Genomic DNA, 17660 nt, shown 5'->3' with positions numbered 1-17660 from the left:
CAATGATATGCAGGGCACTCATGCAATGATACAATAATATTCAATTAACAGAAAAAAAATCAATGCAAGAAAATCAATAAATGGGATTTTTTTTTTGTTTCTCACATTAATTTTTTTCTTTAATTGGATTATTATTATTCTGTACTATTTTATATAGAAATGAACATAACTCTAGTCAGTAGGTAGGTATGCACTGATATTAACATATTAACATATTTGGACAAAACTGAAACCAAACAAATTGTTAATTTTGGTCTCAATCCAAATATTAAACATGTTTTTTCTGTAGGCTTTTTAAAATTAATTTTACCAATATGCCAAATAAATTATAGAAAGTAGCCTAAATGCATCATGAATTTACTTCAGCAGAGCTGTTCGCTGTTCTAATCACACAAATAGCTATTTTATTCATAAGTTTAGCCTAATTGTGCTATTTTAAACATAAATGCACTTAATGAGCTCACATTTCGTTACAAATGTATCTCAGGAGTGCCATTCTAATCACACATTTTCCTCAGCAGTGCTACTAAAGTGAAGGAATTTTACACATTTAAATGAAAAGCTGCAAAGGGTAAATTGGCTATCTGAGCTAACAGTACTATTTTATGCTAAATCCATGATTTTATTAGTTTGTGCGAGTAATGCATAACACTGAAATTAAACCTGAAATTTATTTTTTAGGTTTTAGGTATATATTGCTAAGTCAATGCATCCCTACCACTCAAGAGTTGGCAAATCCAGGATTTCCCCAGATTTGCAGCCAATGATTCAGATAAACATGCAGCAACACAATGTCATCAAAGTAAGACATTAAACCAGTGGTTATGAATGAGAAACGTTGATTATGAAATGGTTTAGTGACTGGTTTAGTAATTTTTTACTTTTCTAACTGTTGTTTTTTAACAACTCCTTATTAATTGAGTTAATTTAGGTTTTTAGTTAATTCTACTTACTCTAATTCAGCTTCTGACCTAAAATAACTCCACTGTGGTTTAATTGAATCAGCATCATTCTGCAGTTGGGGTTAATTAAGCAGATTGGGTTGAAAAGGAGCGAAGGGTCATGCTCTTAACTCTTACCCTCCACACATCATCACCATCATCATCATCTTCGTCATCATCCATTGCTCCTCCTTGAGGGTCAAGCTCTTGGGGAGTTCGTATGAAAGGTCTGGACTGCTTCTTACCAGAGTGTTCCCAATGTTCCTCATCTTCCTCAGATTTTTCTGAGGGCTCCTGGATGATGGGAGCATCCTCGTAATCCTCGCTTTCTGAAGACTGAATGGAACCACGGTACACTTTTTTAAAGGGGCTAGCTGCATTCTCACCACTGGTCAGTTCTGGTTCTGACTGATCTGAGATGACCTGCTTGCACTCAAAGAAGGTCTCTGAGTCAGAGTCTTCAGGCCTCTGTAGGAGAGTCTGGAGAACGTGAGGCTTTCCATTTGAGGAGACATATACTTCAGAGTGATCAGGTGCAGCAATGATTTCAGAATCAATTTTAGAATTGACTGATTTAAAAGCTCCAAAACTTGACGACTCAAGATAAACTGGTCTTTTTGGCATACCAGTTAAGATAGTTTCACTGGGATCAAGTTTTTTAAGTAGTGCCAGATCCTGTCTAATCAGGCTGGGTATTGCCATGTGATCAGACTCTGAGAAACTACGAGCAAAAGAGGATTTCTCAGAATCCTTTGATAATGGCTCAATGGATACAAACGACTGAGACAGTGCTCGTTTAGCATCTCTGGACTTCACAGCTTTAGTATCTTTTGGAAAATTCTTCAAAGCATTATCTTCAGTTACAATCACTGCAATCACAGGATCTTTGGTAAAAACTGACTTCTGAATTGACTCACTGGATTTCCCAGTGCTGACTACTTCAGGTTCTGAAAGTACCTCCTCAAACTCAAAGTGCTGAGTGGATCTGACCGTTTCTGGTGTTTGTGGAGAAACATCAGACACAGAAAAGGGACCACTCTCATGAGAGGTCTCTTCCAGAACCCAAGAGTCTGGCATAGTTTCAGTATTAAATTTAGCTTCAGACTGGAGGTCATTATCATTGGTGTGTTTGCTGGAAGTGCCATGGACTTGAGTTGGATCTTGCATTTGAAGAACGCCTTGATCATCTGCGGGGAAAACCTTGCGAACCTTAGACTCTTGATCATTGCATGTTTGTTCGAGAGAAAATGCTTTGTCCTGCATTTGCTGGAAATCTGACTGACTTTGGATGATCTGTGCCTTTTGTGGAAGATCAAGTTCCTTCTCTGTTTTAGAAGCTTCATTCAACAGTTCTTGCATTTCCAATGGATCTTCATCTTCAGGCATGGACTGACAAGATGACAACATCGTCGATGTAGGCTCTATAGTAACTGAGGAGTCAATACCATGCCAATAACTTGGAGCTACAGGATCCAAAGTCAGTGGATCTGCTGGTACCTGATCTGGGTCAACAAGGACATAATCTGATTCTATTGAGGTCTCGATGATATCCTGACCATGCTGAGACAGTCTCTGGTCTTCTGGGGAATCTTTCTGCAACGTTTGAACTGGAAATGTGGTATCACAACTCAAAGCTTGGTCACTCTCAGAGAGCTGTACACCAGAGGATTTCTCTTCTTCTCTGATGGAGGACGACTGCAAGACGTCTGAAGCTTCAACAGGCTCAGACGTTGGGGACTGTATTAATTCTGATACTGACTTTTCATTTCCTTCTATGTCACTTTTTTCACATACAGGAGACAGACTATCCTGTGGAGAATCCTCCACATTCTCTGGTCTGCGGTCTTCAGTTGCAGTTGCAGGATCTGGCGCGACACGCACTCCTTCATTTGCAGGTTCTTCTGCGGAAAGTTCATTTGAAAATTGATCAATGGATGATTGACTGAAACTGAAGAAGTACTTTTTACGTTTGTAAGTTGGCGGCGGCCGAGGATCTGAACCTTTGTTTGAGGGTGTTGGCGACGGAGAGAGGCAAGGGTCCACATAGTCTAATGGATCGCACTGAGCTTGGTCTAATTCTTGGGGCGTTGATGTCAGCTGGGTGGTGGACGATGAGAGGAAAGAAATGGAGGAAAAAGACAGTGAAAAAAGAGAACAACATAAAATGAGATGATCGAAGGAGATGGAGAAAAGAAAATGCAGAAAGGAGGGAACCAATTTAAAGAGCTGACAACATAGATTAGATTTTTTTTTAAGAATCTATTTTAGGAAACCTGTTCTGGCCAGAGACGGCGCCTGCATCTGCTGGAGGAATCGCCCCAGAGAACATTACTGTCTGCACAGCAGGTGAAACATCTGAGACGCTGGTCTCAGTAGTGCAGATTTTCCGGCACCAAATGAACCAATTACCTGTTCATTTCGTTCAGCTCTATCTGCAGATTCAATCCGGACCTCTTGAACCGCCCATGGATTCGTGAAACTGTCCCTGTAAAACAGATATGGCCAGTGTGTTATTATCAATCACAGTCACTTAGATACCTACCAACCTACCTGTCTGTCTGTCTGTCTGTCTGTCTGAGAGTTTGGTACAGTCAGTTTTTACAAGTGTGAAAACTTTTTTTGGAGCACGGATTGGTTGGTTAGTTGGGGTTTTATTGCCACTTTAGCTGTTCAGTTGTTCAAAGTTTATAGCATGATAAGGGAAATGTATTTTGCTACATATGTATTAAATTAAGTGTTTGAGATTAAGATGCATTAAGAACTTTAAGATCTTCTCTGGTGTTTTTTTTTTTTTTTAAATGTCTCATGTTTTTTTTCTTGGCAGTAAGATTGTCTTATATAGTTATAAGGTGGACAGTCGATAAGGATGCATTTCATCATTAGCGGGATGTTGCATGGTTGCATTCATTCCACCACAGAGAAGAGTCGAGATGTTTGTGTTCTGTGGGACTTTATGGATTGTTGAAAAGTGACCCAAGAAACTGTGCAATCGATCCACGGTTTGGATGTTTGGAGTACATGCACAGCAAAAACAGGAGAGTTGAAATTTCAGAGTTAAACAGCTGAGCATACTTTCCAACTTCACAGAGATTTAATTAAACTCCGCCCAGTTAAACACGTTATCTGCATAATGGGTGTGTCCCCGAGATCCTATTTTACCATCAGTGTGAAATCTTGCCCACCAGGGCTACCTTCCATTGGGTATTGTGTTATATTTTGTTAATGGTTGTTTGTCTAGCCAATATATTGTAGGCTATAAGAGCAAGTTACCATCGTTTGTACAGTAAATTGTGATAAAGTGTTAAGGGTAATGCATTAAGAAATACAATGGAGAATTACACACTAACCTGTCCTGAATAATAATTAAATAATAAAAAGTCATATCAATTAACTAATCTTTTGATTTATATGTATTAACAATTTAGGAAGTTAAAGAAATAGGATTCCTTTATGGTTGTGTAGACGGTTCCACTCACTGTGTGATTTCCAGTTCCTCCAGCATGTCTCCGTGGATACTCTCTGAATGGGTGTGTCCAACCGTCTCTGCCCAGGATGGGATGTCCAGTAGTGAGGCTACAGACAGGTCCTCCTCTGAGACGGCAGGGGGGTGTCTCTGAGAGGAGACGTCCACTCTCCTGACCAGTCGAGGACTGTCCACATCCTCCTGCACTGACGACAGCGCTACACACACACACACACACACACACACACACACTTCTGTTATTAGAATTTTATTCTGGACATTATGATAAACGTGTATGAACCGTGTTTACCTTCACTGTGGTCCAGAGTTCTCTCGATTTCAGCATATGTCCTGGACGTCTGCTCCTGGACCGATTTATTCATCTGCGTCTCTATGAGGTGGACGATGTCCATGCGGTTTATTTTAGTCAGTCTCTTTATAAGACTGTCCTCTGCAAATGAACAAAATAGATATTAAAGTCACAAATAAACTTATCTAAGTTTATCTCCAGTAATTTTTTGGGAATAACTGTTATTATATAAATATAGCTCAGGGAGAACAGGACTGACCGTTTGCATGTTTTCCCTCTCGCTCGACCCAGCGCTGCAGGAGGGCGTTGCTTTGCTCTTGTAGAGAGTTAGGGTTTTCTGAACGAACCTGCTGAACTTCATCTTCACTAAACTCCAGCTCCTTCGCCAACTCTGTGAACAAAACCACACAGTACAACTCATAATGTGGTAAAATCACAGTGTAAACATTTTTGACTCCTTGAGACTGCTAGAATTTGCTAAAAATCCCAGAATGCTGATGTAATTTAGGTAAAAATAAAGTTATTTTGAGACGTGACTATTTAAAAAGCAACAGAAGTTGTTCATTTGATGGAGTTCATTTGTATCATTTCTAACATATTTAGGGTGATTTTTACTCACTTTTTTCTCTCTCACAATGTTAATCCTTTACAGCTTCAAAAACATGTATTATGCAAATTAGGCGATGACGTCATTTAGCGACTTTTAGGAGATTTTAGTTGGGGGAAAAAATTGATTTTAATCGAAAATCTGTTTTTTGTTTTTTTTTAAATCGAAGATTTTTTTTTGGGCCATATCGCCCAGCTCTAGTCCGAGGGTGGATAAGTGTCTCCACCAGAGAGCTTATTTTAAAGACAATTTATGAGTGACCCATTGCATAGCCAATTGCACTCTTTAGGACTAAAAAGTTCAGATTTAGAGAGCTGTAATTCTGTTCTACATAGGTCGGTTCTGTCAAAATGAACTAAGGTTCTGCAGTAGAAATGTTCTAGCCTTGTTGATTTTTAAACAAAATAAAGTCCAGAAATTACAACCCTCCAATTTACTCACTTATTAGGGTTAAATCAAGTTCTAACATTTAATGCTACATCAAACTTACCTGTCCTAAACACTCACCTGTCCAGCTAAAACCTAGAAGGTCAGCAATAATGGCCAGAGTCTCTTCTTTCCGATCAGCATCATCATGCCAGTCCACTGTGAACATTCATTTTGTAAATACAAATCATATATGACACACATATACCACACAACACACGCAACAACAATCTGCCTAAATGACTGCAACTTTAGTGTTAGTGTTAATGTTATTAATCGTACAAAATTAGCAACATAAAGTTAGCTATAGCTTTAAAAAAAAAAGGAGATTAATTTAAACTCAATTAGAAATCTGAGTCAATCAATCAGTCCATGCTGAGGTCATGAAATGTTTTGATGCTAAAAATCATGAGTAAATAAAACATTAGTATATGTTCTCTAAGTGCTCTTGTTAGACAGAGTAACAAAACAGCCAGTCAATCTTGAGATTTCAACAAATGTATGAATTATGTGCATGGAAAATTAAAAAAAAAAGTTAACACTTAACTTTTAAGACAATGCAAACACTGACATACAGCACACCAGTGACACGAAATGAAAAAGAAAAAATAAAGAAACACCAGATGATAACAGATAACACAACTACAAAGGACAATACACACAATGTCACAAAACAGGACAAGACATGACAAGACAAGACAAGACAAGACTGGACAGAAAAAGACAAGACAAGACGGGACGGGACAAGACAAGGTGTTCATAAACTAAAAGCAACGTCTCAGGCTTTGCATGGAACTAAGGAGTCTACAAGGGTTGGGGACAAAGGGCCACAAGTCATGTAGAGTCATATACCTTTACTCTGATCTGGACTACTGCTGCCTGAGATTCGCTCCATCTGGGTCTCCACACAATCCTCCCAGTTGGGTCTGGTCTCAAACACATCCTCACCCACAGAGGACGGTCTAACTGCTGCCAAAGCCCTGTTGTCTCCTTCTACGTCAAAGGAGGAGCCCTGGGCAGGTTCCTTGTTTGAAGACTCTTGTTTTCCTGTATTTTCAGATTGCGGTGGGTACACAGCAGGGATCTGAGAGAGGACACTTGTCTGAGGCGGGGTGGACAGTGTTTGTTCAACAGGCACAGGAAGCCTAGAGGCTGGAGACTTGGATTTAGCCGAGGAATGATCTATATCAGCTGTAATCCACTCTGACAGGCCCATATCAGCTTCAGATTTGGGTCTGCGGCTGTGCTCGGTTGAGTCACCTTTTCCTAAAGTTTGGTCAAAGCTGGCAGCTTTCACTGGTATCTTTGATTTGGGTTTCTTGCCCTCAGGTTCTGCAGCAGAGTCTCTGGTTGACACTGAAGACAGAAATGAAGACTGTAGTTCGTCTTCACCGGCGTGGAGCTCTGAGGAGACACCAGGGAGCATGGGGGTGTCTTGAGTAGGTGTAGGAATTTCAATAACGGAGTGTTGTTCCTCCTCTGTAGACGAGTCGGAAGACTCCAAGTCCTGTTCGGAGTAAACTGATCGGGTAACTGTGGAGGTGGCGGTATCAATATTTGCGATGGATGAATCTGCAGAGTCTAGATCCCTCTCTTTACCACTATCAAAGTCAGTGGGCTGATAAACATCTTCTACAGTGGGTTTTTCATTCTGTGAAACCTCTGTGGATGAATCGAACTGGGAAACAAGTGAGGAGTCACAGGCACTAGACCTTGTTCCATGTTCCTCTAGACCTTCTTCAAATGGAGCCTCCTCAGCAGAGTCTTCTCTTAAAGGGAAAAAGGCAAACGCCTCTTGCTCTTCTTCTAAGCTCCTCCTGCTCATGTCAATTGCGCCTCCTCTGGTCATTTCAAAAAGCTTTCCTTCCTGGAACAGGAAAGGGTTTGGCGTTCGTTCTTCTGTGGGGGTCCGACCAGGAGTCGTTTCTGGTGTTGTCCCATGAGACTCACTGTCTTCAACTAAGGCAAAGACTTTCCTCTCTTCAGCTTCAATCCGCGAGTCAAAGCTTTCATCGTCTTCCAGTTTGGCGCTCCAAGGCACGAGATCTCCTTGAAGAGGCGCTTGTGAAATTCCTTCTTCTTCTTCTTCCTCTTGATTAATACTTTGGTTTGGCGTTTGCTCTTCCTGAGGTTCTTCTACATCAGTTTTGGCATGCACGGGTAGAGACGGTGGGTTGTCTAAAGAATGTTCTTCATCTGATTCACTTGTGGCTTTCTCATCAGTGACAAGACACTTTGGATCAGCATCACTACCAATGTCCACACTGTAGTCTGATGCTGATGTTGCTGATGTTGCAGGTATCGTCTCACTCATGGGATCTGTAGTCATAGCCTCACCTACTGATGTGAAAAGGCACTTGTCAATGTGAATTTGCATAGGCGGAACCTCTACCTGTGACTCATCCTCATCTAAAGCACTGTCCTCCATATACCCCGAGGTTTCATCATCATGTATGGCTTGTCCATCAACCTCTTGAGGTAGTTTAGTTATGGCTGAGTCCTCACACTGCTCTGATTCCAGAGGTGAAGACACCTGACTATACTCAAGTGACTGTTCCTCTTGTGTGTCTTTGGCTGCTTTTGTTTCATAGTCCGGAGAATATTCGTACCGCAGCTCGTCGCTTCTATCCTGTGAAGAAGACGTGAAGTCAAATCGCACTTTTCTCATTTTAGATTCCTTTTCAATTTCATCAAACACTCTGATTTTCGCAGCCATTTTGAACATCTCTTCTTCAGGTGTAAACTGTTTTTTGATGGTGCTGGAAAAGTCTTTATCCTCTGCAGACTCACTGGAGGATGCACTAGCTTCCACTGGCATGCTCACTCTAGAGTCCTCTACCCTACTTTCTGCAAGAACAAGGGAATCCATTTTCTCGTAATCTTCTTCCATGTCATCAAAACTGCTCCTTTTTGCGGCCATTTTGAACATCTCTTCATCTGAACTAAACTGTTCTTGCATCACACTGCTCTCACCCAGAGCTTCCTCTCGATCCTTTGCATGGATTGGACCTGAAAATGTCTCAATTTGACTTGAAAGGCACTGTCTAGAGTCTAAAGACCTAGTGTGGTCAGGTACTTCCGTCTCCCTTTGAGAAAGGTCAGCACTTTTTTCATCATCAATGCATTTCTCAAGCTCAGAAATCTGTAAAGTGCTGTGATACAGTTCTGCAGGACTTGAAAACCCTGGTCTCTGATCTGTGGGACTGTTTTCCAACGAGTCCTGAGTTTCTGAGAGGTCCTTGGATGGGCTGGGATCAATTGAGTCAGGAGATTTGTGAGAAGAGTGTCCATCTCTAACAGGAGTTGTTTCCAGTGAGTCACTCTGATAGGCACTTGTAGGATCACTCATCATTACAGGTTTGATAGTGTCTAAATGATCAGGTCTAGTTGGTGTTATTTCGCGATGATAAGGCTCTTGCTGCCTTTCTGGAAATTCTTTACATTCATCAGTTTCCTTGCTGACTATAAAAGTCTCATCTGTTCCTGTGTTCTTTACTATAGATGACAACACTTCGGTTGTACCACCATGCCCATACTGGTCATCTTCATCTTTCTCTCTCTCCTCAGGTTCCAGGATTTCTTTAGTTGACAATTCTTCTGTGGTTCCACTGAGGCTATGCTGGTAACCTTCCTCTGTTTCTTGTAAATATGTTCTTTTTATTTCTCCCTGAATTTCTGTTGATAACTCCTCCATTATTCCACCATGCCCAAAAATATCTTTCTCTTGTAAATATGTTCCCTCAGGTTCTGATTGGGGTTGTTTTGGGGTTTCTGTAGAAGACAACTCCATCGATGTACCAGTATATCCATGCTGCTCAGGTTCCTCCTTTTGTAAATATGTTTCCTTACATTCTGTTTGGGAATGTTCTTGGATTTCTTTCGTTGACCATTCTTCAGTTGCTCTGCCATGTTTATGCTGGTCATCTTCCACTGTCTCTTGTGAATATGCTTCTTGAAGTTCTCTTTGGATTTCTGTTGACAACTCCTCCACTGTACCACTATATCCATACTGATAATCAACTCCTTCCTTCCCTTCAGAATACGTTCTCTCTGATTCTGACTGGGGTTGTTCTTGGATTTCTGTAGCTGACAGCTTCTTCATCATACCCTCATACCCATCATGATCTTCTTCTGTCTCTTGTAAATAAGTTCTATGCACTGTCTGGATTAAACTTTTGGTGTCCATGGGTAAATCTTCTGGAATTGTCTCTTTATCCTCATGCTGATTTTCTTGTAAATATGTTTCCTCTGGTTTTAATTCGGGTTGTTTTGGGGTTTCTGTAGATGACAACTGCCCCATTGTACTGCTCAACCCATACTGCTCATCTTCATCTTTCTTCTGTAAATATGTTTGTGACTGTTCTTGGATTTCTTTCGTTGACCATTCTTCAGTTGTTTTACCATGTGTATGCTGGTCATCTTCCACTGGCTTTTGTAAATATGGTTCTTTAATTTCTCTTTGGATATTTGTTGACAACTCCTCCAATGTACCACTATATCCATACTGGTAATCAACTCCTTTCTTCCCTTCGGAATATGTTCTCTCTGATTCTGACTGGGGTTGTTCTTTGATTTCTGTAGCGGACAGCTTCTTCATCATACCCTCATACCCATCATGATCTTCTTCTGGCTCTTGTGAATATCTTCTCTGAACTGTTGGGATTGAACTTTCTGTTTCCATGGGTAAATCACCTGGAATTATCTCTTTATCCTCATGCTGATTTTCTTGTAAATATGTTTCCTCTGGTTTTAATTTGGGTTGTTTTGAGGTTTCTGTAGATGACAACTTCTCCACTGTACCACTATATCCATACTGGTAATCAACTCCTTCCTTCCCTTCAGAATATGTTCTCTTTGATTCTGACTGGGGTTGTTCTTGGATTTCTGTAGCTGACAGCTTCTTCATCATACCCTCATACCCATCAAGATCTTCTCCTGTCTCTTGTGAATAAGTTATCTGCACTGTCTGGATTGAACTTTTGGTTTCCATGGGTAAAACTCTGGGCGTTGTCTCTTCATCCTCATGCTGATCTTGTTTTACCTTTTCCTTTGGGCTCAAAAAGGGATCCTCAGGACTTGCCTGTGGGGTTTCCATTAGTTCCTCATATGTTTCACTCTCTCCTAAGCTTGTATGTGGTGTTCGGCTCCCAAAACTGGTTCCAGGTGAATCTCTAACTTGTTCTTCGTCGTCCCTCTCTGGACTTTCTACCATTTCCCTAAAGTCATCGCAGACTGAAGTTGCAACGGACGGCTCACTGTGCACCATTACAGTGGCAAATCTGACCACAGGATTTGGTTTATTTGAACGGTACTCCGAAGCGTTATGTTGCTGTCCATCTTGTAGAATCCTAGTTTCTCTGAAGAAGGTGTATCCAAGTTGTGCTGAGGTTGGGGTTGGTTTAAAACGCTGATACTCTGGATGGTTCTCCAGTTCCTCCTTGATGACAGCACTGAAGTCTTCAGAGGGTCTCCGGTCTGGACTAATCTGTGGTTCTTCAGATGTTCTCCGTTCATGGCTAATGTTCTGATTTTCGGAGGGTAATCTGTCAGAGCTACGCCTGTTCCTCTCATACTGCCAACTTTTCAAAGTTATTGTTGATTCTTCAACTTGACCATCTTCTTTCTGGACTTTGTCAGTGTTAAACAGAGCATCTTTATTGTTCTCTCTCTCATGAGAGATTGATATTTCTGAAGCTTCTTTTTGTTCATCTGTTGCTTCAGATGAGTTTCCATGTTGAATGACCACATTTACCTCAGTTTGCAGTCTCTGTTCTCTCGAGTAGTCTGTGTCTCTGGCGGAAATATCTGAAAGTCCTATCTCTACACTTGTTTGGACTTTTTGACTGGCAGTAGGATCATTAGAGGTAATCACAGACGGATCAGTCTTTTCTACCGAGTGGGTTTTTTGTGGATCGTAGTTTTGATTAAGCGGAATGTCCTGAGTTGTCCTAGTTATTTCAGAAGTCACTGCTCCTCCAGTAAGAGCTTTATGTTCAAAAAGCCCGGACTTGCTCTTTGATGGGTCTCGGCCTGTTTGGAATGCTTTCATCAGCTCCCTCACCGACATGGTCTCTTCTATCCTTTCTGTCTGGGATCGTGGGGATTTTGGCGACTTTGGTGACTTAGGAGGTGCCATATACTGTTCTTCCATTTCACTCTTGGTTGAATAAGACTTGCTTTGGACGGTAGTCACCTGTTGGGTTTCCTGTCTAACTTGTCTCTTAAAACCCTCCCCTTTTTCCTCCTCTTCCACTTTCTTTTGAAGAGCTTTTACTCTATCTTTGATGGAACCTATGGGAGTCTCCACAACTTTAGGTGACACAGGTGCTGGTGGAGGCACTTCCTCAGGCTCTCCAAGAACTGCGTCTCCATCCAGCGATTCCTCAGAACTCATTCTTTCAAGTTCATCTTCTGAGCTTCCACTTGCAAATTCCCTGTCTTTAAGCTTCCTTCTGGCTGGCTTCTTGATTCTAGGGGGGTTACGCCTCCGTTCCCGTTGTAGCACGACCTCTGTAAACATCTCTTCAACAATGTTCTCTGTTTGAACAAGATGAGCACCCACTGGGATCTCCTGGAGATAGTTGGCTAAGTCGGTGGTAAGATGAGAGACCATTGCAGATGCATCTTTCCTGGGTGGGGAACTAGAGTCAGTGGGTCTTGTGATTCTGACCTCCTTGAGTACAGGCTCGTGTACATGGACGATCTCCTTAGGTTTGGTATCCACCACATTTTTGTCACTAGAGTGTATGGAGTCATGTTGTCCAGATTTAGATTCTCCTACGGTTTGGTTATTTTGTGTTTCATTTAATGTTCCAACACGCAGAATCTCGTCTACCCTCTCCAGATCCCCTCTAACTCTACCCACTATCTCAAAAGGTTCCTCAACCTCCTCCTGCCCAATGATGCGCAAGTTAATTTCTTCATCTCCTTCTCCAGCCAGTGACTGGTCAGCGGTCAGAAGTTCAGACATTTTGATGAGGTCCTGCTTCAAATCAGATATGTCTGAAAGGAGGTCTGGACTTGCGAGTGTGGCTGGATCGTGAACGATTTTTGCGTTTACGATGGAAAGTTCTGTCGATTCGGTTTCGTCCTCATCTTCCATTTCGAGAGCAAAGCAGATTTAAAGAACAAAAGGGAAATGAAGAGGACAGAAGACATGGGAAAACTGGTCAGGGCAGGAGAAATACAACAAGCTTCAGCTGAGAGGACTGACAGAACTGGGGAGGGGGATTTGATAGATTTGAAAATCACTAGATTTGACTGATGGATCCAGGAAGTTTGAGCTGGCATGGGAGCAGCTAAAGCAAAGCGAAGGAGGGCTTAATTAAGAGGGCTGGGCAGGAAATAACTCGCTTAAACATGTTATATTAGAGAACTCATTCATTCACATGAAAGAAGAAGGAAGAAGAAGAAGAAGAAGAAAGAGCTGAAATAGACCAACACAGTAAGCTGAATACGAAGAAAACAAATGAACAAAACAGCTTGAAACGGAGCGAAACACAGCCAGAGAGTGGCATCTCAAGATTGTTCTCGACATGAAGAATTCATGTCAACAGAAACAAACACAAAATAACCAATAATACCATAATTTTATCGTATCATCCCCTAAAATACCGACACTGAGGCATTTAGCTGCTTAACACAAGCTGTGCTTCAAACCCTCAGACGCTATGGCATCTTCACTTTAACCAGTTTAGTGAAACCAGCTCATCAAACTAAATCAAATGATGTGATTGGTCCAGTGAAAGCACTGTTGTGATACTGATGGGTGAAAGAACCCAAACAGAACCAAGACTTTGCAAAAAGAAAAACAACAGAACAACAAAAAATAAATAAAATCAGTGACTCAAAAAGAGGTAAAGTAGTAGGAAAAAAAAGACACACACACAGGCCTAACAAGCACACATATAACATGTGTAAGTCAAGTTATTTCCATGCAAAGCAAGACAGCCGTGGCCATGCAGTTAGTTTTTTTTATTTATGTCTAAAACAACAATGATTTCCGATAAACAAATGAAACCAGTGATTTCATTTTAGATCTTTAAATGTTAAGTGTTGGTCATGCAGAGATGGACATCCACCTTCAACTTCAAATCTTACACACTTTTTATACACAGTCCAGTCCAGAATATTATGACCACCTCCTTGTTTCTATACTCACTGTCCATGCATATTTAATTATCCTACTTTCACCCTGTTCTTCGACAACCAGGACCCCACAGGACCCCACAGGACCACAAATATAGAACAGCTCTATTATTTGGGTGGTGTTGGTTTGTTAGAAGTGTGTGTTATGCTGTACGAGTGAGCAGTTCAGACACAGCAGTGCTGCTGGCATTTTTAAACACCTCAGTAGTGCTGGGTTGTATGAATCAGTATGCATTTTTCACATACCGCCATACCACTAGAGGCGCTGCGGAGCGCTGTGTAGCAGTATAGAGCGCCGCCGAAGAAGAACGTCAGCTTAACTCGTGCTGTTCTGTCTGTAAAAACATGAGAACAGGACTCCTGCAGCTTCTGCTGCTCCTTGCTATATAAGTAATTATAGCCCTTTTAAATATATGAATACTGAAGCTTGAAGGATAATATTAATGCACAGTGAACTAAATGTATTAGTTAACTGGAGAACCAAGGGTACTGTGATAAACTGATAAACAGCTGCTTAAATACTTTAATGCCTATAATTGCTTCAATAATAACAATTATATAATAAAATTGATTTATAATAGAGCTTTTAAGGAGTAAACACGAGGTAACCACATGGTCTCCATCCACATGGTTGGGCACGTGCTTGTAAACGTGAGCACGTGTTGAAAGCTGTGCACCACCTCAGTCCAGCACAGTTTTGCAGTGCAGATATTTCCAGTTACAGCTGAATTCATGCTTTTAATCCCAGAAAAACAGAAAACACTCTTATTTTAAATAAATAAAAAGCTGTTTAAATGCTTGATTAAAGGGTCGATTACTGCTGTTGAAACAAGAAGATGGTCATAATATTCTTTTATATTCATAATATGCTGTGGTGTTTAATTACGATGAAGGCGGGATCAATCAAACTGCAGTGAAATTGTCTCCAGTATCACCTTTGACACAATGTCTGAATTTAGCATTTTAAGCAGTAATAGACTTTTATCTGCCAAAGGCTGATACTGATATATGACTGATCTGCTCTTGGGGGGCAGGATGGGGGATGGGCAGAGCAGAATACAACACAAAAGATGGAGTAAGTGCTCATCAGCCATAGCATCATAGCAACCATAGCCATCTAGGATCCGTTTAAACCAGTTCAGATAAACAAAGCTAAATAAAGATATGGTAGTATTGTATATATATTTTCATTATATTTTAATAATGACAAAAAACAAAAGTCCACTTGCTTACATTTCTCATGAGTCTTGTCGCTCTGGAAAAGAGAGAAAGAGAGAAAGAAGTTAAGAAAAAGAAAAGATTTCAAACAGAACATTATTCTGTGTTAATAATTTATAATAACTATAACAGAGTAACAGAGAAATGTATTAATGACCCAAAAAAAATTGTGAAAAAAATTTACCTCTTCATCAGGGTCTTGGTCTGAATCAGATTCCTTAAAAAAATTAAGAAATACATATTTATCACTTATGTAATTAACTATACATTACATTACGCACAACTATTACTATAATTATCAATAATGCAAAACCGCCAAATATTATTTTAAGATGTATATTAAAATATATGTTTACCTATTTCAGATTAATCAAAAAGTAATTAAAAATAAAATAAACTAAATACAATTTTAAAAAATGCCTTTAACCCAAAAGACCCTTTAAATAAATCTGTGTTAAGTTTCCTAAAAAGGACTCAGTCCTCCACTTGCTAACTCATGAAGCCTTTAAATAACATACTAGAGCATCTCAAATATTTTAAATATAATTGAAAATTCACTTTATTTCAGTAATATAAGTATGTAATGATCCATTTTAAGCTTTTTTTATTTTATTGTTGATAATTTTGGCTTACAACCAATGAAAACACAAACGTCTGTATCTTACAAAATTAGAATATTATATTATAAGACCAATTGGTACTTTTGGCAGTGTGGGCAGTGTGCCAAGTCCTGCTGGAAAATGAAATCAGCATCTCCATAAAAGATGGCTTTGGACTGGATAGAACACAGTGGATCAACACCAGCAGATATCAAACATGTCTCTCCAAACCATCACTGATTGGTGGAAACTTCACACTAGAACTCGAGCAGTTTGGACTGTGTGTCTCTCCACTCTTCCTCCAGACTCTGGTCACTTAATTTCCTTTAAATGAAATGTAAATTTACTGATGATCAGTGATGGTTTGGAGAGACATGTCTGTCATCTGCTGGTGTTGATCCACTGTGGGTGGGATACTGTGGTGTATCCTCTGTCGGAAGCCTCTTCGAGGAGGATTTTTTTAAGTGGCATCTTTTGCTTCCTCCAATATTCGGACAGGTGGTAAAAGAATAAAAAATAAAAAATTTGTTTGGAGTCTTGGAGGAGGGGAGGAGGATTGATGGATGAAGCCTCTGTCTGTCTGAGCTTTTAAATAATATGCTTGATCAGCTTTGCCCTCTGGTGGAAGCAGGCAGAACTTACACATCTGTGTCGTTTATATTAGATCAGGATTTTAACTGTAATTTAAAATCATTGAATTTATCTGATTCAACCTTGAGTTTGGTATAAATTTGTGCAAATGTAAATTTGTGTAAATTTAAAAGCTGCCATACCTTGGAATAAACAGGAAGTGTTATGTTGAGGTTACAGATGGCACTGAGGGTAAGGCTCCGGTAAGTCCTCGGCTCCTTGGTAAAAGATAAGCGCCCACAGGGCTCCTGCGCGGTGTCACGAATCTGTGTTCACAAAAACATCAGTTATTAGCTAGATCACTTTATCATTAAAAAAATAGATCAATCAGATCAACTAATCCAATCTAGATATTTATAGACTGAGCTAAAGTCAGACAGAGGAAAAGAAAACTGTAAAATAAATGGTAAAATGGATGAAATTCAGTTTATATTCAGTTTATATTCAGTTTGTCAAAAAGAAATCATACTTCAATGAAAAATCATACTTTAATGAAAAGGGCAAGCCGGTTCTCCTTAAAGGCGTAGAAACTAAAAACATGGTGTTGGCCACTTTTGGTCATGGGCACCAGGTTTCCAAAGCAGTCTGCGAAAATGGGCTTTCCTTCTAGAACCTGTAAGAAAAACATTTTGTAAAGATATTTGTAAGATATATAGTATACCAAATATATTATTAGTAATATATATAAAAATATTTTAATTTATGAGTCATAATTAGACAATAACGCAACTTTCTTTCATGCTAACACCACCACAACACCAAAACGACTAGATACCAAATACACTCATCATCCACTTAGAATGCTTTTTGCTTTTTGGACGGAAAATAAAGATTTAAAATTTGACTGATATGGGCAAAACTTGGTCATATACACTGATCTATACATACAAAAGTAGTGTGTAATATACAGCTCTGGAAAAAAATTAACTACAGACAACATTTCTCACAAATTCCAAATAAAAATATTATCATTTACAGCATTTATTTGCCGAAAAAAGATAGAAATGGCTGAAAAAAAAAGATGTAGAGCTTTCAGACCTCAAATAATGCAAAGAAAACAACAAGTTCATATTCATACAGTTTTAAGAGTTCAGAAATAATCAATATTTGGTGGAATAACCCTGGTTGGTTTTTAATTACAGTTTTTTTCATGCATCTTGGCATCATGTTCTCCTCCACCAGTCTTACACACTGCTTTTGGATAACTTTATGCCTGCACTCCGGGTGAAAAAATTCAAGCAGTTCAGTTTGGTGGTTTGATGGCTTGTGATCATCCATTATCCTTTTGATTATATTCCAGAGGTTTTCTGGTCTCTTA

At 39.9% G+C, this 17660-nt stretch overlaps 1 protein-coding gene across 12 annotated transcripts in view; it reads right to left on the bottom strand.

The window, feature by feature from the left end:
• The window catches only part of ank2a (ankyrin 2a, neuronal), a 78784-nt gene that overhangs the window by 9010 nt on the left and 52114 nt on the right, over window positions 1–17660 (bottom strand). For 7 of the 12 annotated variants that reach the window (XM_049472100.1, XM_049472098.1, XM_022681595.2 and 4 more), the window contains 11 exons: window positions 16830–16955; window positions 16486–16608; window positions 15298–15330; window positions 15129–15150; window positions 6600–12842; window positions 5829–5906; window positions 4974–5105; window positions 4715–4855; window positions 4418–4622; window positions 3351–3426; window positions 1080–3038 (listed from right to left, as the gene is read on the bottom strand). In XM_049472100.1, coding sequence (XP_049328057.1) covers window positions 1080–3038; window positions 3351–3426; window positions 4418–4622; window positions 4715–4855; window positions 4974–5105; window positions 5829–5906; window positions 6600–12842; window positions 15129–15150; window positions 15298–15330; window positions 16486–16608; window positions 16830–16955 — 9138 coding nt within the window. The remainder of the gene's footprint in view (window positions 1–1079; window positions 3039–3350; window positions 3427–4417; window positions 4623–4714; window positions 4856–4973; window positions 5106–5828; window positions 5907–6599; window positions 12843–15128; window positions 15151–15297; window positions 15331–16485; window positions 16609–16829; window positions 16956–17660) is intronic. The other 5 variants (XM_049472105.1, XM_049472106.1, XM_049472107.1 and 2 more) reach the window with 3 other exon arrangements.

The sequence above is a fragment of the Astyanax mexicanus genome, chromosome 25 (genome assembly GCF_023375975.1).
Source record: "Astyanax mexicanus isolate ESR-SI-001 chromosome 25, AstMex3_surface, whole genome shotgun sequence".
Lineage (NCBI taxonomy): Eukaryota > Metazoa > Chordata > Actinopteri > Characiformes > Acestrorhamphidae > Astyanax > Astyanax mexicanus.
Note: the sequence above shows the minus strand (reverse complement) of the source record. Positions and strands in the feature narration are given on the sequence as shown.